This window comes from Chiloscyllium plagiosum, chromosome 31 (genome assembly GCF_004010195.1).
Source record: "Chiloscyllium plagiosum isolate BGI_BamShark_2017 chromosome 31, ASM401019v2, whole genome shotgun sequence".
Lineage (NCBI taxonomy): Eukaryota > Metazoa > Chordata > Chondrichthyes > Orectolobiformes > Hemiscylliidae > Chiloscyllium > Chiloscyllium plagiosum.
The window spans coordinates 8,062,482-8,088,554 of record NC_057740.1 but is presented as its reverse complement, the minus strand read 5'-3'; the positions used below and the strand labels follow the sequence as shown (position 1 = coordinate 8,088,554).

The window sequence follows — 26,073 nt, the reverse complement described above, 5'->3', positions numbered from 1 at the left end:
CCCTAATCAGTCCTTGCCTTTCCAAATACATGTACACCCTGTCCCTCAGGATTCCCTCCAACAACTTGCCCACCACCGAGGTCAGGCTCACTGGTCTATAGTTCCCTGGCTTGTCATTACCACCCTTCTTAAACAGTGGCACCACGTTTGCCAACCACCAGTCTTTCTGCACCTCACCTGTGACTATCGACGATACAAAAATCTCAGCAAGAAGACCAGCAATCACTTCTCTAGCTTCCCACAGAGTTCTAGGGTACACCTGATCAGGTCCTGGGGATTTATCCACCTTTAACCGTTTCAAGATATCCAGCACTTCTTCCTCTGTAATATGGACATTTTGCAAGATGTCAGCATCTATTTCCCCATATTCGATATCTTCCATTTCCTTTTCCACAGTAAATATTGATGCAAATTACTCATTTAGTATCTCCCCCATTTTCTGCGGCTCCACACAAAGGCCGCCGTCATTATCAGAGAGGATCTGAGCTCCAAGGATGGAACTAGTCCATGGAACTGGGACCAGTATAGTCCAAGGTTTGATCTCCATCTGAACTCATCTGACGTTAGCTCAGCAAGGTCCAAAGACTAATAGGTCATCATCTGAATTGCCTGGATGTCAGATGAAGAGAGTCAGGTTTGGTCTTGATATTGATCGAGCATTCAGTTAGCCTGCCATTGGTTATGCAATCGAACAAGGTGGCAGTGAGCGGCTGTTGACTTGACACCTAACCCCAGCCACGATCAGAAAACTTGAGAAAAATAAACCTAATAAAAATAAAAGTAGTTCAAGAAATGATGATGCCCAGTCATTAAACAGGCTCTGATTCCACACTGTTAAAGCTGTTTATCAAAAGTAATCTGACCATCACCAACTTCCTGCACCTCACCTGGGACTATCAATGATACAAAAATCTCAGCAAGAAGATCAGCAATCACTTCTCTAGCTTCCCACAGAGTTCTAGGGTACACCTGATCAGGTCCTGGGGATTTATCACCGTGGGCGGCACGGTGGCCCAGTGGTTAGCACTGCTGCCTCACAGCTCCAGAGACCTGGGTTCAATTCCTGCCTCAGGCGACTGACTGTGTGGAGTTTGCACGTTCTCCCCGTGTCTGCGTGGGTTTCCTCCGGGTGCTCCGGTTTCCTCCCACAGTCCAAAGATGTGCAGGTCAGGTGAATTGGCCATGCTAAATTGCCCGTAGTGTTAGGTAAAGGGTAAATGTAGGGGGTAGGGGTGGGTTGCACTTCGGCGGGGCGGTGTGGACTTGTTGGGCCGAAGGGCCTGTTTCCACACTGTAAGTAATCTAATCTAAAAAAACTAATTCCACATTTTTATTTATTTCATAGGGATTTAGACCATGCGGACAGGCATGATGTATGACCAATATTTGAGAGAAAGTTGTGTATATTTATTCCAACTGCTTCCATTTCATGCTGCTCCTGGCTTTCTCATGCCCACTTGGCAGAACCTGAGAGATGAACCCGGCTCTGTCCTATATGCAGATCAGTTATAAAGATCTATCTGTGCAGGTTCAATCCTCCATTCTCCAGCATAGAGGACCACCACTGAAGGGTTGATATAGTTCTGTTCCACTGGACAGTTTAGTTCTGCTGATCCTGCCTTAATACTTAAATCAGGTGCTCAGTTGGGAACTGAAAATGTGTTGCTGGAAAAGCGCAGCAGGTCAGGCAGCATCCAAGGAGCAGGAGAATCGACGTTTCAGTTCGATTGTTCCCTGCTCAGTTGGGAACTAGGGTATGGTATTGTTGTGCAAGATGTAAGGGATAAATTTGTAAGGGTCTTCCTCAGGAGTTGTCCATTATTCCCGATTCATTTTTGGAGTCTCAAAGGCTTTTTGACCTTTTAATGAGACAGACAGCTGACTCCAAAATTCTCTACAGTCATCTTATGTAAACAGCCAGCATTTATTTTTCCTTTCTGATGCCCTAATTGTTATTCTTGCAGTGCCCAGTGCTCCACCCCGTAAAGTGGAGGTCACAGCATTAAACTCCACTGCTTTGAAGGTAATGTGGCGCTCTCCTGTCCCGAGTAAACAGCATGGCCAGATCCGAGGCTATCAGGTGCACTATGTGGAAGTGGTGGATGGAGAGGCCAGGGGACAGCCGCTGATAAAGGACGTCATGCTTGCCGACGCACAGGTTAGGAAGCAAGATGAGAATGCAATGATTGTTGGTACTGCTGTCCCAATAACAATTGTGGGTTGATGGTAGCAGTTGCTAAAAAGAGTCACAACTGACTGAAACATTCGCCATGTATGTAATATAGGAAGGAAATGTTCCACTGTGTATGTGAAAGTCTTACTGTGACATCAATTGATATGCTACCTGAAAACAATGGTAACATAGGACAGAGGAGACATTTAGTTACTGAGCCAGTTGTTACGTTTGGGAATAGACTGCCTAAAATCTAATGGAAGCAGATTCAGTGACTAAATACTAAAAAAAAAGTGCAAGGCTGTGGAGAAAGAATTTGGGACGAATGGGGGTAGCTCTTTCACAAGACATACTGTGATAACTGGATGCCTCCAATGCTGTGCATTTCTGTTGGGGTGGTGTTGGTGCTTCTAGAGGTGAGGGATGCCCACGCTAGCGATTCGTGGTATCAGGCAAATCAGAGTGCCACCGATAAGCATCTGCAGGATGGAATACACCGTTAAGTAGAATAGATGGCCCAAACTCATCTTAAAGCAGACGGTCCATTTACACTTCAGTTATCAAGTTAAATAGCAGGGTATGGTTGATCTCAGTGAGTTCATTGCTGCTCCAGAATACTTGTAGTGAGCAAACGACCTAATGCCTTCCTATTTGCTTCCATTGTGAGGAGCATCAATGAACTAATCTATTTCTCATTCATTCCCATCATGTAGAATAAAGTGGACTAAACCTCTCTCCATTTGCTCCCATCAAATGGGATTCAAATGGACTGAAACTTGTTTGTTCCATTTGTACAGAATTAACCCCTTTCCAGTCACCCTGTTCTGTAAAGTTCCTCAGTATTTTAGTTCAGAGTCTTTCTCCATGCATACAGTTAAATGGTCAGCATGCTAACCTCTAATCAATCGATTGAAACTCCAACTACGAGACACAATCTAATCACTTGTGTGTAATGCTGTTAGTGTGCACTGTCTTCTCTTGTTTGGGTTAGATTTAATCACTAAATGAATGATTAAATAGTCTGCTCTGCAGCATTTGCAAATTGTTTATTTCGAGCTCTGGCCTTTCAAAGATCTGATGTGTGGGATAAGGCCTTTTAGCAAAGTAAATCTGCATTTGCCAGATATGCAATTTCTACCAAATACAGTTATTTGTTTTGATTAAACCTGAAACATGAATTCCTCGAATGACATTCTGTGCAACAGGGGCAGATCATTGGGCCTGATTGGTCTATTCTGGTATTTACACCTTGCCAGAGTCTTCTTCCATGTTAGTGACATCTTCCAATCATCCTCACCACTGCAATCCATCTCCCACCTCCGTAACTCCAATCCCACCTTCCCACCACCACCTTCTCATCCCACCTACACCTTGTTCCTCCTTACAACCTGAACTAGCCCTGTTAGCTTCTCCTTTATATTTATGTGTCAAGTCTCCCATTAAATATGTTAATACGCTAACCTCTTTGACCACTTCCTGGAGCAGCATTGAAAAATCTTCATCCTCATCCTTCTCTGCATAAGCAAGTTGCTACCAGACCTGATGGACGATCTGTTATCTTCTATGTATTTTTCTATTCCTTCAAATCCCTTCATAGTCTTAAAGATCACAATCAGGTTCATATTTAATCTTTTGATTTCTAGAGAAATTAATCCCAATTTAATTGCTGTCAATTATTTGCATCCTCTCAGTTCATGGTAACATCCTTGTAAACAATTTATTGCGGTGCGGATATGTCATTTTTAAGAATTCACATTTCTGGCCGAGTGAGAAGAAGAGAAAGACGAGCTCATTTGGGTGATGAGGTCAGCAGTTTCTACATGATGTTCTAGCCAATGAAAATCAGACATGCCTCAAAGTCCCCTGCACCAAAAATCCCATATTGGGTTGACAAGTTCATGATCTAGAATAACCTATAGAACTTTAGATCTCATGATGAGACATGTCAAACTCATTGCATTGATCATGTTACCTTAAACCAGGGGGCGCCACCTCACCCACACTCAGCAGCCCTCCAACACACTCTGTATGAGTCAAATCACAGAATATAAATCTCTCAACTGGCTTTCATCCATAACCTGTGTTAGCTTAACTGGCCACGACTGACACGAAAAAAGAGGGTGTTACATTTGTCCTCAGCAGAAGTGACTAAGGAGTGGTGGAATCAAAGAATCAAGTCCACATCAATGCTCCCTACCCTTTTTTGAGGATACGCGAGTGATTTATTTAAGCGTGAGGTCTTTTTAAGACTTTCTGCTCAGTTGCACACACTGCAGTTTATAAGGACCGACTTTCACAAGGGTTTTCATGTTGCTGCATGCACATGCAGCTTAGAGGAGACATTACACATCATCACTATTCACAGTCATTTTCTGGGAATCTATATGCATGTCAACATGTTGGTGCACGGGTTTCTGAATGAAAGTGTATGTATCCGCATCAACATGCGAGAGTGTTTGCTGTGGATTCGAGTGGGGCATCCAAGACAATGCATTTATCTCTGCGCATATGTATCTGAATGTGTGTATGTATACATGTTTATGAGTGCATGCATGTGAATCTGAGTCTGTGCATCTGTGTGTATACATGAACAACTAGTGCATGTGTATGCATGCAAGTATATTTGAGAGTGTATGTGTGCATGCATATTTGTTACATATATATACTTACCTGTCTGTGTGTATGTATCTGTACATGCTTATGCAAATACATTTCTGAATGTATGTTTGCTTATCTAGTGTGTGTGCATTGTACACGTGTATCTTGAGAATCTGTGTGTGTGTGTGTCTATATGTACATGTGTCTATATAATAGAGAGAGATTAAATAAACTGAGGATAAATTGGCAAGCAATATCAAAGCAGACAGCAAGCACTTTTTTGAATACATAAAAAGGAAGAGAAGAGGCCAAGGTGAATTTAGAGATTGAAACTGGGGAAATAACAACAGCGAACCAGGAAATGGCAGAGGGATTGAATAAATTCTTTGGATCAGCCTTCAGCATTCTTAAAATAGTAAAGAATCAAGGGGGAGACAAAGAGGAGAGAAAATAAATACAACAACAATCACTGGAGGAAAAAGTGCTAAGGAAACAAATGGGCCTGATTGGATGCATCTTAGAATATTAAAAGAAGTAGCTACAACAATGGCACTGGAGATAATCTTCCAAAAATCCTTATATTCTGAAAAAGTCCCAGAAGTTTGGGAAACTGCCGATCCACACCAGAACATAGAACTGAAGAACTAGGAGCTGGAGTAGGCCGTCTGGCCCTTTGAGCCTGCTCCACCATTCAATAAGGCCATGGCTTATCTTTTTGTGGCCTCAGCTCCTCTTACCCGCCCTCTCACAGTAACCGTTAATTCCTTAATTGTTCAAAAAAAATCTATCTTAGCTTTAAAAACATTTCCGGAAGTAGCATCGACTACTTCACTTGGCAGGGAATTCCATAGACTCAAAACCCTCTGGGTGAAGACGTTCCTTTACAATTCAATCCGAAATCTGCCCTAATTTTGAGGCTATCCTAGTTTCACCCGCCAATGGAAACATCTTCTCTAGGTCTATCTTCATAACTTTACATATTTCTATATGATTCCCCCTCATTCTTCTAAATTCCAATCGATATAATCCCAGTCTACACAGTCTGTCCTCATAATCCAACCTCCTCAACTGCAGAATCAACCTAGTGAGCTTTCTCTGTGTCCCCTCCAGTGCCAGTACATCGGTTCTCAAGTAAGGAGACCAAAACTGCATGCAGTACTCCAGGTGTGGCTTCACAAGCACCCTGTACAGCTGCAATTTAACCTCCCTGCTTTTAAACTCATCTCGTTAGCAATGAAGGACAAAAAAAATCCATTTGCTTTCCTAATTACCTGTTGTACCTGCAGACCAACCTTCTGTGATTCATGCACAAGGACACCCAGGTCCCTCTGCACAGCAGTGAGCTGTAACCTTTTACCATTCAAGTAATAGTCATTTTTACTGTAGGTCTTACCAAAATTGATGACTTCACATTTATTGTATTTATTTCACATTGTATTCCATCTGCCAGACCTTTGCCCACTCACTTAAAATATCTATATTCCTCTGCAAAGCTTCACAGTCCCCTGCACACTTTGGTCTACCACTCATCTACAAACTTTGACACATAGCATGTGGTCCCCAAATCATCTACGTAAATTGTGAATAACTGCGGTCTCAACACTGATCCCTGAGGCACACCACTGGTTACTGATTGCCAACCACAATAGCACTCATTTATCCCCACTGTTTGCTTCCTGTTAGTCAATCAATCCTCTATCCATTAATACATCACCCGTAACACCATGCATCCTTATCTTATGCAGCACCTCGTCGAAGACCTTTTTGGAAGTCTAGGTACACCACATCTACTGGGTCCCCATTGTCCACTGTGGTCATAATTCCTTCATAGAATTCCAAAAGATTAGTGAAGCATGACTTGCCTTTCATGAACCCATGTTACATCTGCCCAACGGGATAATTTCTATTTCGATGCATGGCTATTCCTTTCTTGATAATAGACTCAAAGATCTTCCCCACTACATACATTAGGCTAACTGGTTTGTAATTCCCATCTAATGCTGTTATTAAAAAAAGTGGAGGGGAAAAAAGCTAAGTCTAGGCCAGTCAGCTTTTGGGAATTTGTTACAGTCCATTGCAAAGGATATAATAGCAGAGCATGTACAAATAGAGTCATAGAGTCCTACAGCACTGAGAAAAATGTTGCCCCTCAGGTTCCCTTTTATTCTTTACCCTCTAACCTTAAAATTATGCCCTCTAGTCCCTGAGTCCCCAACCCTGGGAAAAAGACTGAGTGTATTCACTCTATCCATACCTCTCATGGTCTTATACACTTCTATAAGACCTCCTCTATGCTCTAAAGAAAAAAGTCCTAGCATGTCCAACCTCTCCCTATAACTCAGACTGTTCAGACCTGGTAACATCCTTGTAAATTTCTTTGACACACTTTTTAGTTTAGTAACATCCTTCCTATAGCAAGGTGACCAGAACTGAACACAATAATCCATGTGCGGCCTCACCAATGTCCTGTACAACTGCAACATAACTTCGCAACTTCTTTAACTCAGTGCCCTGACTGATGAAGGCCAGTGTGCCAAAAGCCTTCTTCACTGCCCTGTCTACCTGTGACTCCACTCTCAGGGAGCCGTGCACCTGAAATCCGAGGTCCCTCTGTTCACGATATTCCCTAAGGCCCTGCCATTCACCATGAAAACCCTACCTGGATTTGACTTTCCAAAATGCAAGACCTCACACTTATCTATGTTAAACTCCATTTGCCATTCCACAGCCCACTTCCCCAGAGCTCATGGTCCTGCTGCAATTTCTGACAACCTTCCTTACTGTCCACAATACCTCCTATTTTAGTGTCAGAGAGACCTACAGCACAGATATAGATTCTTTGGCCCAAACTGATCCTTGTCGACCAAAATGTCCATCCATGCTAACCCCATTTCCCTGCATTTGGCCCTTATTCTTCTAACCCTTCCTATCCATGCATTTGTCCAAACGCTCGTCTCAACCACTTTCGCTGGCAGCTCATTCCATATGCGTACCATCCTCTGTGTAAAACAAGTTGCCCCTCAGGTTCCTTTTTATTCTTTCCCCTCTAACCTTAAACTGATACCCTCGAGTCCTCAATTCTCCAACCCTGGGAAAAAGACTGAGTGCATTAATCCTATCCGTGCCTCTCATGGTCTTATAACTTTGATAAAATTTTCCCTCAGTCTCCTATGCTGTAAAGAAAAACGTCCTAGCTTGTCTAACCTTTCCCTATAACTCAGACAACTGAGTCCAGGCAGCATCCTTGTCTCATCTATAAACTTACTAATCAAGCCTTGTACATTCTTATCCAAATCATTTATATAGATAACAAACAGCATAGGGCCCTGCACCAACCCCTGAGGTACACCACTAGTCACAGGCCTCCAGTCCGACAAACATCCTTCCACTATTACCCTCTGCTTTCTACCATCAAGCCAATTGTGTATCCAATTTGCTAACTCCCCCTGGATTCCTTCCCCCCAGAACCTTCCAGAGCAGCCTCCCATATGGAACCTAATCAAAGGCCTTACTGAAATCCATATAGACTACATCTACCACCCTGCCCTCGTCAACCTTTCTGATCACTTCATCAAAGAACTCTAACAGATTTGTGAGGCATGATCTCCCACGCACAAAGCCATGCTGACTATTCAAAATCAAACCCTGTTTTTCCAAATGCATGTATATTTTATCCCTCAGCATCTTCTCAAGTATAGAACATAGAAGAATATAGCGCAGTACAGGCCCTTGGGCCCTCGATGTTGCGCCGATCCAAGCCCACCTAAACTACACTAACCCACTATCCTAAACTTACTGGATTATAGTTCCCAGGGTTTTCTTGAATAAGGGCATTACTTTCGCTACCCTCCAGTCCTCTAGGATCTCACCCATAGCTAATGATGATGCAAAACTATCAGCCAGGGCCTTGCAATTTCTTCTCTAGCCTCAAGCCTCTAGTCTTGAATATATCTGGTCTGGACCAGGAGATTTATCCACCTTCATTCATTTGAATAGTCCAACACCTCTTCTACTGTCCCCAAGATATTGCCACTAACTTCCTCAAATTCCCAATCCAAAATATAATCAAAATATAATCAAACAGAGCCAGACTGCTTTCATGAGGTGAATTCTATCTCTGGCAAATGTATTAGAATCTTTAGAGGACGAATTAATCAGATTAGATAATGGGGAATTAATGGATTTGATATACTTGGATTTCCAGATTTTGTTGCTTTGATAAGGAATCACACATTAGGCTACTTAATAAGATAAGAGCCCATAGTGCTGGAGGTTGGATATTAACATGGATAGAGGATTGGCTAACTAATAGAAAACAGAGAGGACATGGCATCTTGCTAACTAATAGAAAACAGAGAGGACATGGCATCTTGTAAATAGTGGTGAGCTATAGGTAGCAGTGCTGGGGTCCTAGTTACTTGTATATTAATGACCTAAATGAAGTGAATACTATTGCTGACTTTGTGAATGACATATAATAGCTGGGAACGCCAGTGGTGAGCTTGACGCAGAGCCTGGAGATGGATATAGACAGATTAAGCTTTTGAGCAAAAATTTACAGATGGAATATAAAATGGGAAAATTTGAGGTTGTGTACTTTAACAGAAAGAATAGAGGAGCTGAAAATTACTTAAATAGAGGAAGTCTACCATAAAGCTGCAGCACAGTAGCATTTGGGAGCCTTGTCCATAAATCACAAAAAGCTAGTACACAAGTTCAGCAGGTAATCGGGGAAGGCAAATGGAATATTGCCTTTGTTTTAGTGGGTATGGATCAAAAAAGAGGGAAGTTTTACTAAGACTGTATGACAGGGTCGACATAGAGAGGTTGTTTCCTACTGTGGAAGAATCTAGGACCAGAGTACAGTCAGAATAAGGAGTCATCCAATTAGGACAGGTTTTTGAGGAAGAATATCTACTCTGAGAGTCATGAATCCATGGAATTCTTTCCCGTCGAGGGCTGGTTGTTAAGTATATTCAAGGCTGAGACAGACAGATGTTTGATCTGTAAAAGAATCAAGGGTTATGGGGAAAAGACTGCAAAGTGGAGTCGAGGATAATAGATCAGCATAATTTCATCAAATTGGCAGAACATATTGAATAAACTAAATGGCCTACTTCTGCTTCTACATCGTATGGAATGTTTATATCTTGAGACTGTGTGTGTGTGCGTGAGTGTGTGCTCAAACATGCCAGATAAGGAATTACTCTGAATTTTGTAATCTTGTCCAACATTCCCCCACTGCCCCCCTCTGTACACACACTGTCTCTCTCACATCGCACACTCTCTCTCTCTCTCTCCCTCTGCACTGAAGTTGAACTTGGCCTTGACCATAAAACAAAATGTGGGAGAGCAGATTGGCTGTCTGCTTTACCTACCTCCCAAAATTCTCTTGAAAAGGGATTGGACAGGGTGGAAATCAAGCGGATGATTGTCTGTTCCTCATTTGATATTGATGCCAAAGAATGCCAAAGTCCCTGAAGAAGGGAGGTCTTAATCTGGTCTGTCTCTGCCAGATGCCACGTTCTGATCCAACACAATGGTGACATGCTGGTCCAATAATGACAAATGGGCTTGAATCAGCTCAACTCTGAGTGATTTGGTTGCCAAACCAAACCCGGATCCAAGCAGCCCACCTCTAATTATGGGCGGCACGGTGGCTCAGTGGTTAGTACTGTTGCCTCACAGCTCCAGTGTCCCATGTTCGATTCCAGCCTCGGGCGACTGTGTGGAGTTTGCACACTCTCCCAGTGTCTGCGTGGGTTTCCTCCGGGTGCTTCGGTTTCCTCCCACAGTCCAAAGATGTGCAGGTCAGGTGAATTGACCATTCCAATTTGCCCTTAGTGCTAGGTGCATTAGTCATAGGGAAATGGGTCTGCATGGGTTACTCTTCAGAGGGTCGGTGTGGACTGGTTGGGCCAAAAGGCCTGTTTCCACGCTGTAGGTAAACTAACCTAATTGGTGCCCAAAGGTGGGCAGATTGCCCACCTCTACAAAGCAGGCACTTCAATGAGGTTGCAATCTCCCCACATGACCACCAATCCTGGCATGTGGCTCTTGGTCAGTTCTCCACCACCAGCAGATCCTCAACTATGGAATGCCTTCTGCCACATCCTGATCCAGCCCCCACTAACTTCAAGCCCTACCCCACCACCAGTTCACCTCAGGTGTCTCAACCATCCCCAGCTCCCAGCTCACTTCAGGGGAGAGAGAGCTAAACATTCCCCCACTGTTACATTGCTCCATCTTTTGATTGAGAATGTTGGGATTTGACTTCCTTTCATGATCTCTGTTTTCTCATGTGGATTTTGAAAGGCTCAATGTTCTTTGAATTTGTTCCAAGCAAAACCACCTCGAAACTCTTCCCTCATCTTCAATTCTTTTTTTTGTCTCTTTCTTCTTGCCTTCCTCCTGTTACTCAGTGGGAGACTGACGACACTGCAGAATATGTGAGTAAAGTGCCTGATTCGCTGTGCTTTCTTAGGTTCTCCTGATCCTGTGGAATGTCCTCTCCTTGATGTTCAGAAATGCTACAAATCATTTTTTTCTGGATTTGTGTAACGTGGTTGCCATGTTTTGTTGTAATTTATACTTTTTTGTTTCGAGCACTTAATTGCGATGCTTCCAAACTTTAGAACCTCCAGCCAAATAATTCCCTTTTCTTTCATCTGCCAGTGACACTCTATAATCCACACACTACAAAAGATGAATTCCCTAACGACGCAATCCTGGTAGCACACCTTTAACTGGTGCTGTGCCCTGTGACCTGAGAGTATCTCGGGGTCAAGGGTTAACTACAGATTGCCAGTCAGAGCTAGCAACTGAAACATGAAATGATTTCAGCAGAATCTGTCTCTGTAATGGGATAAGTCCTAATGATTTCTGGCCTGGCATCTGTGCAAAAGGATTCTGCTCTGAGTTTTTGGTTTGCATGTCTTATGGCTCGTGGTTTGTGTGTTTTTGATTTGCACATGAAGCTGTTTAAAGTATTTGAACTTCGCCCATTTAGATTCTCACTCACAACCATGTGTTTCTATCACTAGGAGATGGTCATCTCTGGACTGCAGCCAGAAACAACGTATTCCATCACCGTGGCAGCCTACACAACAAAGGGTGATGGTGTGCGCAGCAAGCCGAAACTTGTAGTCACCAAAGGTTCAGGTCAGTCGCCAGCCAGTCTCGAACTTGTGCAGTTGAAGCAATAGAGGAAAGTGCTGTTTAGTTGCTCCTCTGTTAATTGTAGTGTTTTCCAGTGCTTTTCCCTTGCTCACTATGAATAAGCCATGAATCTCATCTGCTAGCGTCAACAGAATACATCCTTCTCACAATGAAGGCGATTTTGGCCTCACCAGTTACCTGTCTAAGAGGGGTCATTGGGCAACATCGAAGAATAGAAACCAATTTTACTGTCCTTACCTTGAAGGCTTCGATGTCGATTACATTTTATTAACAACATCCCAAGCGACAGCTGCATTTGAACTTGGCTTCATGCTCTGCATGGTTCAGCCACTCATTGCCTTGAGCAATGAATGTGTCACAGTCAGGAACTTACATTGCAAATCTTTTAGCAAACAAACATCTCTCCACTTGTTTCAACGTTGTCCTTAGGAGTATTGATAAATGCCTGAGAGGAAAGTTGAAATCAAGGTGAAGGCCTTAAATTAGGGCAGTGGGAGAAAGCAATGCTCCTGAGGTGTTGACTCCAGGAGAGAGAGATGGACAGAGTCACAAGGCATAGATAAGTGAATATCTGAAGTTTAACCTACTTTGGATTGATTTCTGTACTTGTTTATGGGACTGTTGCTATGAAGGAAATGTGTTATTACAGTTTCATGGCAAGGAATGATTTCCTTGTTACTGTTTCTCGAGTGGGATGATAATCTTGTTGTTTGAAGTAGGCCCGTGTTAATATTTAATATTTCTTGAGGATATATGTTGCCAAGTGAGGAGGTGGGATTTTGTTACTACTCTGTTTCTAGATTCAGGTAAGGAGTCATAGAGTCATAGAGATGTACAGCACAGAAGCAGGCCTGGTGGTCCAACTTGTCCATGCCAACCAGGTATCCTAACCTAAACTAGTCCCATTTGCCAGCATTTGGTCCATATCCCTCTAAACCCTTCCTATTCGTGTACCCATCCAGATGCCTTTTAAATGTTGTTATTATACCAGCCTCCACCACTTCCTCTGGCAGCTCATTCCTTACACGCACCAGTCTTTGCATAAAAAGTTGCCCCTTAGCTCCCTTTTAAGTCATTCTCCTCTCACCTTAAACCTATGCCTTCTAGTTTTGGGACTCCCCCACACTGGGAAAATGACCTTGGCTACTCATCATACTCTATGCCCGTCGTGATTTTATAAATCTCTCACACTCCAGGGAAAACAGCCCCAGCCTATTCAGCCTCTCCCTATAGCTCAAACCTGACAACAACCTTGCATATCTTTTCTGAACCCTTTTAAGTTTAACAACATCCGTTCCTATTCCTGGAAGAAGGGCTACAACCTTCTTATTAATATTGTGTCTGTGTGTGTTCCTTTGCATGCCTGTGCGCACGTCTGTTAATGTCTCTGTGTGAGTGTGTGTGTATCTGAGGTGTTTAGTGAGAGGGGAGGCTTACAATCTGCCTGCTGCCAATGAAGTTAGCACAGGACTGACAGCTGGGCTGCTGTTGCATATGTGCAGGAGACAAGCAAGCAATGAATCCTCATGTTTTATAGAGCTGTAAAAGAGGAATGTTTGCATCACAGCCTGCAAATATTCCACAGAGACCATCTGTCCTGTTTCCTGGAGAGTAGACTGCTCTCCTTGGTGCAGTAGTGGAGAGCAGGCACAATGTGCGGAATTGATCCTTTGAACTTGAGCTTTGTTATGTATTAATTAAAGGAACAATACCCTAGGAATTACCGTCGGATCAGAATAATGGATACCTACAGCATTCATAGGACGTTCATCTACCAGTTATTTTAATGGAGGTTCAGATTAATGCCTGCATTAACATAGCAGACAGAGGAATGTCATACCAATATGTTAAGCAGTCATCAAGTAGTGCTGTTATCAGAAATGTCTTGCTGACGGAGTTTATCCCGCCTGCTGTGAGAACCCTGTTGGTTACTATCTGGCATGGAGCCAAGTAACTGGATCACTTCAAACCATCAGCTCTCCAGTAAGTGTGAGAAATGTTCTCTTGCTGAGAATTTGCTCATGTTTTCATCCAGAACCAACTTGCCTTCCCTTACCATCACCTCGTGTTGTGGGCAGTCTACAGTGTGTAATGGTGGGATCCCAGGTCGGCAGGTGCATTGAACAGGTGAAGTTGTCACTTTTTCTGTACACCGCAGCCTGATTTAAATTTCTTTTAAAAATGCATTTTCGGCAGGCTTTGACAAATTCACGCATGTTGATGTCTGTCCTTTGAGAAGGTCTCTCAATAATCACAGAGAAGGACAAAGCAGTGAGTGAGATTGAGCAGGTCCAATGTTGGAGCAAAGTTTGGAAATCTGCCAAAATATTGACTGGGCAATTGTTATAATTGTCATGATAGCATGCAGTCTGCTTTAAACTGGGCTTCCACTCTCCGACTCCATTTTGTATTGCAGGCAGTACCACCAGAGGGTCCAATGTGTGACATTAATGTAATGGTTCCCTTCCTCTACCACCACAGCATTTCTAGCATCAAATTAGATAGAATGTAAGAGTTATTCAGCCCATCAGCTCTGTGCTGGAATTTATAATGTATTTGAGCCCTCCTGCCTAGCCCCATCCTATTCCAGCGGCTCCACAAGAAAAGTTGATGAGACTGGGAAGAATGAGAAAGAAGGATCACTGTTGGGAGTTGTTTTTGCCTGGAAAACAGCAGAGAGCAGACCAAGGAAAGGAAAATCAAGAAGGTGGCTGGACGTAACAGAATGAGCAGATGGAACATGAGGGGACAGGCATGGTTTCATAACCACCAAGAGAAGGAAACTTGAGGCTGTGGTGTTACTATGTGAACATTTTGATTTTGATTTGGTTTATTATTGTCACATGTACCTGAGTACAGTGAAAAGTTTTGTTTTGCCTGCAGCAATGACATATGAGACACAAAAATTAAACAGAGCGAAAAATACAGAGTTACAGCTGCAGAGGTGTACAAAAGGCAAGATCAACGCTATACTTGAATTATGAGAGGTCCATTCAGTGGGGAAGAAGCTGCTCCTGAACCTGTTGGTATTTGTATTTAAGTTTTTGTATCTTCTGCCTGATGGAAGAGATTGAAAGAGATTATATTTCCTGTCAGTCGTTTCAGTAGAGGTCCAAATGAAGTTCCACACCTCACATAAAATGGCTGAGAGAGGAATTGGGAGAATGCATTCATTAAGCATTCTTTGGATCGCATGACCAACTGTACTTTTAATGTACAGAAACAGAGCTGTTAAGAGTATACACCCCACCATCTCCTCCGCACCAGCCACAATATATTGGGACACTGGCAAAGTCATAGATATGAATTTAAAGCAACTTGAACATTGAAGTGTTGTGACCTGACATTAAAGCAACATAGATTCTGTTCCCTGGTTACTGATGGCAGTTCCACATTTTAGCTGGATGTTTGTATTTTGATTTGAGCAAAATACAAGCGGTGTTGTGTGTGGGAAATAAAGAAAATACCATATGAAAACTGAAGGGAGAAGACAGTTTATGATGCTAAATGCTGTGAAGTTACACTGTAGGTAGGTTACTATCAATAAAAGGCCTAATTCAAATATAATATATTCTTGCATTTGTGAGCATTTCCTATGAACATTTTTTGTTATAAATTTCGGAGACAGCATGTATAATAGAAACTGTCAATGTTTAACTTGTGCACTGTAATTATATCCCTAATCCACTCACCGTGGTAATCGTGCATGCCACAACTGGCAGGAGTGTGTAATTACAGCACGATAAGGTGACTTTAGCACTTCTGATTATTAATACTGACAGGAATTTATAAAGCAAAGACAAAAATTAGGACAGCAGGTATGACTTTCAATTGGACACTAATTAAATTCTCAAACAGTTATTCCCCACCCTTTAGCCCTGGTTTTTTTGTTATCAGAAAACAAATAATTCTTCCTTATAAGATCATAAGACATAGGAGCAGAAATTAGTGAGAGTCTGTGGAAGATCAAGTAGTTTACACATATATTGTGTATACACACATATAAAAAGCTCTTTGTATGTGCACATGCATATGTAACTAGAAGTCCTTACATTATTTTAACAGGCGAGTTTATGTTAAACTAAGCTTATCATTACACAGAGGCACTGAGAAACCGCTGAGACAGGAACGTTCTAGTCCAAATCCCCATTCATTTTGAGTAATTTGCTATTCTAAAACAAATGCTCAATACTGACAGTGATTTAATCCCAATGACCACAGTGTCAGTTTGTATAGTAGATGCTGTCACTTTGCTCAAGTCTCCAATAAAATATTTTAACTTAATTGTAAGTCTTAATCTATACCGAGATGCGTTTTTCCCTTTGATAAGCGCAACCTTCTGTGTTTAATTTTTACTCAGCTCACTCGGTGTGATCTATTCCTCCTCCATTTTCCTTTCACTGCTGTCCTTCCTACAGCTGCTGCTGTTTGTTAATGACAGGGGGTGGAGGGTGGGGAATGTGAGGTGCCCACAGGAACCTCACCTGGATTTCTTTTACTCCACTTGTGTGAGAGACCAGAATGCTATTGAACAATGGCAGGCGTCGCAATTGACCTGGCACAACAATTGCTTAAAATCAATTGGTGCAGAAACTATGGCTTTCTTTTCCTTCCAATTGGTGTGCAGTGACACCCTACTGTTAATTGCCCTAGTGTGGCCCATACGGAGAACAGGTTTCACCTCAGTATCCTGGCAATATGAGTTGTTCAGTCCCATGTGACACAGCAGTGAACAGTCAGTGAGCACCTTTCCTCCCACCGCCCCCCCCATCAATAGTCACCTCTGCCCCAGAAAATGAATATAAAGAGGTGACGAGAACATTAGGTAACAAAAACACAAGAAAAATAAATTACATCAAATCACTATTTCCTTGATTATTTTCTAACCCATTACCTTTTCTTTCTCCTCCATCTCAATAAAGTATCTGGATAAATGAAGTACCCGTGCACACAATCATGATACAAGTTGTTGACCTCGTCATTGATTTGTTCACCGTCGTGAGATTGAAATCGGCACGAGTTAATTTCTTGCCGGCATATTGTCTGCCTGGAGCTATAGCCCATGTTGCATCTGGACAGTGTTGATTTAGATATGCCCCCCCCAGGCTGTGCTCTTGTGGGGTTGTTGCTGACTCGCACATTGTGGTTTGGAAACGGTGAACACATTCAGGTAATGACTGCAGTCAGACGCTGGCTGGCTGTTGGCTTGTTGGTGCTTTGCCAGCAAATGGTTATGACAGGAACAGATTGGAGCTGCAGTGAAGCCGAGGATCTTAATGTAACAGAGCTCTTGCAATCATTTACTGCATGTTCCCTCAATGTCATAGCCCGAGTTCTTCAGTCTGTGCAGTCAAATATCCTCTGGTGCGGTGGACCTCAGCAGCTTGCAAGTTGAAGAATGACCCAAAGCCTCTGTTGACAAATTTGATGTTAAAAATGGAAACAAGTTGCACAGTGCAGATAGTTGTTGAATATGGCTGGCAAGTCCAAAGCTGATCTCAATTCAGTTTGGGAGAGAAACACTTCACCAGGTCTTGGTTCCCTTTGAGTTTGTAATTTGGAGTGGGAGGAACAACAAAACAAGTCCGTACATTGCGAGACTTTTGACTTGGATCATAAAGATGGACAGTTATGAAATTGCAACACTTTCACAGACTAGAATTCGGTAATTACAAAGTTTTGTAGATGCACTGTAGAAAGCATCCTACCTGGATGCATCACAACTTGAAATGGCAACTGCAGGAAACTACAAAGAGATGTGAACACAGCTCAGTCCATCACACAAACCAGCTTCCCACTATTGACTTCATCTCTACTTCCTGCTGCATTTGGAAAGCAACCAACATAATCAAAAACACCTCCCTCCCCGGTTATATTCTCTTCCACCTTCGTCTGTTGGGCTGAAGATATAAAGGTTTGTATACAAACAGATTCAAGAGCAGCTTCTTCTCTGCAGTTATCAGACTTTTGAACAGACCTCTGTAATGTTAATGTACCTTCCTGGCAGCTGTAACGTTGTATCCTGCATTCTGATGCATTTGTGTAGGATGATCTGCCTGTAAAACACTTTTCACTGTACCCCGATGACAGTAATAAATCAAATCAAAATTCGCCCAACAGAGGGTCAAGTGTAATTCAGCACCAACCGTTCTGATGTATCTCGAGGAGCCAGCAAGTGACAAAGTCTTTGAGGCACCACAGAGAGAAAGAATGGGGTAAAGCCTCCAGGGCAGAAGACTAGAGCATACTAGTAACTAGAGGAAAAGGCAGCACATCAGTCAGAAACTCATGATAGAGTTCAGAAAAAAACTGGTGTTCCAGACACTGCAGCACTTGCAACGCAGGGCCGGGTCTGGACAGAGCAGCACCTTGAGAGATCAATGTTGATTTAAGCTGACTTTGTCTGTGTGTTTAAATAAATGACAACTGTAACATTGTTCCTTGGTGCAGTTAATTGATTTCAGATAGAAATGAGAAATTCTATGACAGAACAGCCTGAAGATAAGAGATCGCCTTGGTGGAAGAATGGTGTCCGTCAGCTATGTTGCTGGATTCAGTCCCAATAGCTGACTGATCCTGGCACCATTCAATTCACAGAGGGATATCCAGCTTTATTAAGACTTGTTCTGCATGGTTCTGGATGACACCTGCATACAGGCTTAAGCAAAAAAAACAGTGAACATAACCAGCTGTCCCGAACCTCCTTTGAATGCTGTCTTCAAGCTACATCAGAGATCCTTTGCAAAGGTGCCCAAAGCCAGCATCTTTTGTTTTGCATCTAATACTTATTTCACTTAACACATTTTTCACATGGGATGAAATAAAACAGAGTTATGGATATCTGGAAGGCATTATAGGCTAGAACCTAAATGCTAGGGAACGGCTGATTTGTACAGAGAGTAATGGATACCTGGGAGCTTGGATCTAATCAGTGGGTTGAATTAGTTTCTTTAAAAAATGAAAAACCCAGGACAAATTACAAGTTACAATTCTGTTGAGGGATTTGCTTGATTTATGGATCACACAATGGAGATTGGGGATTAGTTGCAGGCTGTAATCTAATTGTGGGGTTGAGATGGTTTAAACATAAAATAGTAGTGGTGGAGGAGGTAGTGGTATGCTGGATTAAAATGAGGAACCTGAATGTTTTATGTATAGAAAAATTGATGTGCAAGAGTGAATAATGTGCAGGTATGAATCTTATTTATAGGTTGAGATGGTTTATATGTGGAATAATGGATCATGCCAATAATTGAGTTACAGTGTGAAATCTGTTTAGAAGCTTTCACTTGTCTGTTGCTACAAGGTGGTAAACTTCAATAATACTTGCAGTAACCATAGCAATGGAAAACTTACACATCACAAACCACTGTCAGAAATATTTTTTTGTATTTGCAGATGAGACTGTCTTTGAAGTATTTTATAGAATCATAGAATCCCTACAGTGTGCAAACAGGCCATTAGGTGCAACAAGTCTACACAGACCCTGTGAAGAGTATCCCACCCAGAGCCATTCCCCTACCCTATTACTTTACATTTTCCCTGACTAGCCAGCACATCTCTGATGGGGCAATTTAGCATGGCCAATTCACCTAACCTGCACATCTTTGGACTGTGGGAGGAAACCAGAGCACCCGGAGGAAACCCACGCAGACACGGGGAGAATGTGCAAACTCTACACGGGCAGTCCCCCGAGGGTAGAATCGAACCTGGGTCCCTAGCGCTGTGAGGCAACAGTGGTATCTACTGAACCTCCACTTTGTTCATTTCTGTCATTTAAGGAATCAACTGAGCACAACTCGACTGATCTAAGTGTAGATTCTCAAAGGGGCAAATCATAAAAATATTTACAGACACTGGGAGAATGTGCAAACTCTACACGGGCAGTCCCTCGAGGGTAGAATCGAACCTGGGTCCCTAGCGCTGTGAGGCAACAGTGGTATCCACTGAACCTCCACTTTGTTCATTTCTGTCATTTAAGGAATCAACTGAGCACAACTCGACTGATCTAAGTGTAGATTCTCAAAGGGGCAAATCATAAAAATATTTACCATACAGTGTACAGGGTCCTCCTGGACAGGGCTGGCATTCAGAGTGTATTCTTTGATTTATATTTTGCAGGAGTGGAAAACTTAGGAATATCTTATCCTCCCCAGTGACTCTCATTCTCTTCATCTCCAGATTTTTAAAACTCTTGTCTTGGAGTGTCCCTAAGTACTTTATCTCATTGACACACTTCTATCCAAAGGCGTGTTCTGAATTATGAGCCATGTCCATTCACCGTGATATACTTTGATTCAGGGAGAAGACCGCAGCCCTGTTGAAGTGTTTCTGGTGAAGATTGCAGCCCCATGTACCACTGAGCCAAGCGCTGTCCATGTTGAGTTGTCATGGCAGCAGAGTGCCGGACTGAAGCTCCTATGGGTTAAATTGATCAGGAGGGGTTTTAAATTGCAAAGCTGGAGAAAAGCATTCGCTTCTCAGTCTAATGACTCTCACCCACTGGCAACTTAATTTTGCTTTTGCCATTTTGATAAATCTCTGTTTGGCCAGTTCATTGTGATTAAGGAAAGTGAAACGCAGGGAGCTGCGAGAACTATAGCAGGCAAATTGTGCCTAGTGCTGCATTAAATTGAATGAGAAACCCTTGCTGTTCATTTACATACAGAACTGCATCATTAATCAGGACAGCAGTCTGCCGGCTGTCATTAGCTCAGAACTCAATTTGCTTAACTGGAAAAAGATATTGCAGTGAAACCTGTGAGATCACAGTGACAGGCCTCCTCCATCCTCATGCTGGTAGCTGTTAACTTTCTGCAAAAGTGGAAAAGTAGTGCCAGCAGACTGACTGCCCGTTATAAACCCCACCTGTTTAAAGATTGGATTAGAAACCGGGCGAGAGCATAGAGCAGCCTACCAATCTGCAGTCGACTAGTTTCCACCCCCATTCCCTAAAAGAAAAATTGCTTTGCTCACCTCCCCTGGGAATGATGTTTCGAAGGTTAGGATTTATGGAGGCCTGATGCCAGGAGTGAACCATTAAAAAAACTCTCAAGGAATCCTTGTTCAGGCCTGATCCTGACCAGCAAATGTTGGCAGGCTGTTTGATTGGGCTGGATACCAACTGCAAACCTTCTCCATCCAACCCCTCCCAGCATGATCCACTGGATAATGAAAGGGGCAGCATCCCAAAGTGAGTTCATGATCTCTACTCCATCCTCTAAATAGCAAAGCCCATTAACCATGTCCAGTAGTCTCAGTGAGATTTGTCAACCCAGGAAAAACCATTCATCCTGTATTCCATTCATAGGATAAAGGCACTCCTGACCCAGCCAGCATTTATTGCTCATCATTCATTCGAGAAGGTGGTGATGAACCTCTGCCAGCTATTAGAGTGATCATTCCAGTTAGTACTACTTCTATGCAGTTTTACGACAGTCTTGGAATGTTTTTCTTTTGGGTGCACAATAGTGTCTGCTTCTTTTTAAACATGATTAAATCTCCTTAGATAACCTATTCAGGCCATAAATCCCAGAACATGAAATGTAGTCAACTTTCTCCAAGAAATTAGGAGGCATCTCCTTTGCTCCCAGTCATTAATGTTGACAATACCAGGTCTGATGGCTATCACTGTGGGGTATTTTTTTACTCTATCCATGCATTTCAGTACACCCAGTGTGAGTATAGAGGGTAAAAGCAACATTCCACCCATTGAAACAGTTACCAGTGTTATTCACATATTTATTCCTCTTCATGTGAAATTATCTTCACCCAAGACCTATTATGCATCTTCCCCCCTAGTCTGCCTCTTCCCCAGTCTTCCTTTTTACAGCCTCCTCTCTTTACATAGATGTCCGTCTATCACTTTCCCAGTGCCTCTGATCCTTCTCTTTCCCTCCTTCCCACCTCCTCCTCGGTCCACGGCTGTGGAATTTGCCAGTGCTATTCCAATTTGTTTTTCTCTTCTGCATGGGTTGTACGCATTTTATTCTTCTTGAGCAGCCCCTCAGAATCAAGGATGACTTGATCCTCTCATGATCGGTGGGACAATAAGTCCAATGTATCATCGACAGACTCTTCTGCATGCAGGGTGACGGAGCCTCGGAGTGTTGGAGGTTTGTGTGCTCCTGACAACACCTCAACTTCACCCCTTCATGCTCCTGCCAAAGTCTGTCAATGAGTTCACTGCCTACCACCATAAAATTTTGCCATTTTAATTGGTCACAAGCAAAGGACTCTTCTAATTTGGTGAGGACATTTAACCTTCTCAGATGAAGATGCTAATCAGATTCCTTATGTGTGTAAATTGATGGAAAGAAGCATTTTGGTGAAGCAGTGAGTCTCAAGGCCATAGAATTTTCATGTGTCCTTTAGCCTTAATACTATTTTACTGACACAGCAGTATAGCTTCCATCCCTCGCAGAACTTCACACTTAAACACTGCCAATAAAATAGTGTTCAATACAGATAATCTCATTCTTCTTTATAGAAATGAAATGTTCATTGCTTTGTTATTGTGGATGCATTGCTCACGGACGCTTCGCATGTTTCCTTTCTCAGTTCCTGACAGGCCCATTTTGTCAGCCAGTCTGACTCAGGAGGACACAGTCGTGATCCAGTGGCAGCCTCCCTCAGCGACATTCGGTCAGCTCCTAGGGTATCGGCTACAGTTCGGGCGAACGGATGCCCCGCCTCTATCGATATTGGAATTCTCAGACCACGAACATCAGTATGTGGCCCACGGCATGCACAAAGGTGCCACGTACGTATTCAGGCTGGCAGCCCGGAACAGCGCTGGCATCGGGGAAGAGGCAGTCACGCAGCTGACTCTGCCTGAAGACGTGCCCCGAGGATACCCGCAGATCCTTGACTTGGCGAATGTCACCAGCTCCTCGGTTCAATTTGGCTGGCTGCCCCCTGCCTTAGCAGAAAGAAATGGCATCATTACAACATACACTGTGTCCTGTAAACAGGCAGGTGCTCAAAGCAACCCCATTGAAGTATCCACCAGATCCTCCCAGACTAGCCTCACATTGAACAATCTTAAACCGGACACCAGTTATGACATTAAGATCAGGGCACAAACCAGTAAAGGCCCTGGTCCTTACAGTCCCGCTGTTCAGTATCGGACGATGCCATTGGATCAAGGTAGGGGTTATCTATTGCCTTGGCATCCCGGGTGGCGGTGGGGCAGTTTTGGTTTGGTACACTCTCTTCTACTTACAGTCAACCGCATCCAATCCCAAGGTAAAATGTGTCAGGTCTGCTGAGAACAAGCTGTTGGTAGCCTCAGAGTACTTCATTGCTCATGCAGGTAAGGTCATCGCTTGGGAACAGCAGGTCATACCCAGTAGAGGTGATCCTCAGTGTGCTCTACGCTCCATGCTACAAGCTTAAACACACAGGTAGGAATGACTGCTGTTATGTACTTCTGACTTGTGGCAAGAAGCAGTTAGTTCAGATACTCTAGAAGACGGATAGGCCACTGGCCAAGGAGACCTGGTGGTCATGTGGACATCTGATGAATCCTCAGTGCCCAGTTTACCAGATGAAGCATTGATCAGTTGAGCGGATCCACTAGGGCAGTTGGGGCAGGAAGCTATTGGTGATCTCAAAATTGCAGCCTATGGTGGGTATACAGTAGTCCTCTGCAGTTTATGTTAAGTGTCATGAAATTAGGAACAATGAAACAAATGGAATATTAAATTGAATATGTACAAACAAAATGGACCAAATTTTGTGAGAGTCTGAGAAATTCCTTTAAGTGCCCTATTTCAGTACTGATGTGTTCACAGTCCACTATGTTTATGGCCATTGTTACAGAATACCAGTGTTTGTTTACGGTGTTGTAGGACAGTTTTCTTTTAATTTTCCTTCTTTTCCAGCAGTTTTCCCCAAAAATTTTCGAGTAAAGCTTGTAATGAAGACCTCAGTACTGCTGAGTTGGGAGATTCCAGAACATTACAACTCTCCGATTCCATATAAGGTGAGCTTGTGTTTGTAAACCTACCATCTACATTTGGTTGGCATTAACTTCTTATTCAATCACTCACTCAAGGATCACTCATGGACCCACAAGGCCTGATTTCCTGATGAAGGGCTTTTGCCCGAAATGTCGATTCTCCTGCTCCTCGGATGCTGCCTGACCTGCTGTGCTTTTCCAGCACCACTCTGACCTAAACCCACAAGGCATTGCACAGTGATGGGACCTTGACCTGTACCTGAATGTTTCTGTTGGGAGCTGGCCCCTCCCTTGAGTACGCCAGACCACATAACTCTATTTCGTTGATGCCTTTTCACCTGTTTTGTGGAAGCTTCGATAAATCTGCCACCTAATGACATTCCCTTGCTTTGCCGTTACCTAAGAAACGCAGATGCGGCAGAACCAAGTGCTGTCTCAGTTAGCATCCTGTAACAAGGCAGAGATAAGTGGAGTAAATAACCCCCTGAGGGTGACAGGTCAACATGAAACTGATGAGAAGAGAATCTCTGAGTTGTGTTTTGAATAGCAGTGATTGGTGCACCTAACATCCACAATAAAAGAACAACATTAGCAGCAATATGCCAATGTAAAAGTTTAAAGGATATGGAAAATGTTACAAAAAACTGAGGTGAAGCAGAACTTCAATGAAATACATCCGTTTAAGCCCCACCCTGACACTTAGAACAGTTCTATAAGCTCTGAATTTTAACAGTTTAGTTACTTGACCCTAATGTTTTATGGGGATACGATTCCATTATCAATTGCTAGATAATAGTTGCACAGGTCCTGATTCTTACATTTAATTAGTAAAAGTTTCCTTGATGCTTCAAACTATAAACCTGCTGCTTAATTTTAACATGAATACTTAACAGCAGCTCTGCTGGATTCGGGGACATGGTTAAAAATAATTTTAGAGGCAGTTACAAATGTCTACAAAAGCTTATTCCTATATTCCATTTCCAGAAAGATCCACTCCTATTCCAAACTGTGACAGAAGCACAAGCATTTGGTTTGTGCTTAAATTGTCAGAATGTTCATTCAGGAAAAAAAATGGTCGGCTCTAAGGCAGTGTTTAAGTAGGGATGAAAGGGATAAAGTGTATCCACATTTGATGAAATGTAAGAACTAATTGAGGGTTGCAGCTATAATTGCAGGCATTAATATACACATGGAGTGGGCAGTGTTGTGGGCTGAATGCAGTGCTGGCATTGAACATCATATCCACAGTTCCTCTGATGTGAGTTCTTGATCTCAGCCATTAAGGGATTGGAATCAACTATACCCCACATTTAATTAGGCACCAGTACTCGCTACTCACTCATGAATAACTATTACCAAGGAGAGGTGCTTGTGGGCAACCGATGACTGTTCTCAGACCATCCCCAAGCAGGAAACTTAAGGAGACGAGGGAAGAATGAGCTTGTTTGAAATGTCTCAGAATGGGAGTATATGACTTGACATTAGAGCAGAAAACAAGTGGCACCAAATTAGTTTGAGTAATTAGCCATGAAATAAGATAACCACCAGATAGCAATAGAAAGTGACTCTGCATGTCAGAAAATAGATGTCCTGATAGACGACAGTCTGTGGAGACAGTGGGTGGGATATCAACAGACTCGGTCAAACATCAAGGGCAGCATAAGTAATATTCCATTAACACTGTAGATGAGAAACATCACAGTCTGGGATTATTACAAACCTGTGAAGTTGCCGTCTGCTTCAGCGACGCTGGTAAAATCAGCACTTATTTTGTCCTGACTCGCAGTTTCACAAACATCTCAAAGTTTTACTGTGTTTGGGGATTTGCTCCCCAGCCTGTTTCCAAACAGTTGTCATCATCTTCAGAGAAACCAGCATATTGTTATATTCTCAAGTCATGCCATGAGAATATAACAATAAAACAATTCAAACATCTGATCATAACACCTACCTCACTGACAGCTCTGACTCATTCTAGGGTCCAGCTGAACTTCTCTATCCTCTACAGCCTAATCCATTTCCATTTCTTGTGTGAGCCCAGAAATCAAACATTAACAAGTTATGCAGCCATAGGGGCATTGCTACCAAGTCCAAACCTGTCCTCGTCCATCCATGGTGTTCAAATTTCTATTTGGGATTGCTGGTTACTGTGCAGAATTAG

The 26,073-nt window shown here is 42.8% G+C and overlaps 1 protein-coding gene across 18 annotated transcripts in view; it reads left to right on the top strand.

The window, feature by feature from the left end:
• Window positions 1-26,073, top strand: part of LOC122565203 (receptor-type tyrosine-protein phosphatase S-like) — a 210,088-nt gene that overhangs the window by 69,531 nt on the left and 114,484 nt on the right. For 11 of the 18 annotated variants that reach the window (XM_043720928.1, XM_043720933.1, XM_043720940.1 and 8 more), the window contains 5 exons: window positions 1,965-2,158; window positions 11,194-11,220; window positions 11,815-11,932; window positions 22,511-23,098; window positions 23,836-23,936. In XM_043720928.1, coding sequence (XP_043576863.1) covers window positions 1,965-2,158; window positions 11,194-11,220; window positions 11,815-11,932; window positions 22,511-23,098; window positions 23,836-23,936 — 1,028 coding nt within the window. The remainder of the gene's footprint in view (window positions 1-1,964; window positions 2,159-11,193; window positions 11,221-11,814; window positions 11,933-22,510; window positions 23,099-23,835; window positions 23,937-26,073) is intronic. The other 7 variants (XM_043720941.1, XM_043720932.1, XM_043720927.1 and 4 more) reach the window with 4 other exon arrangements.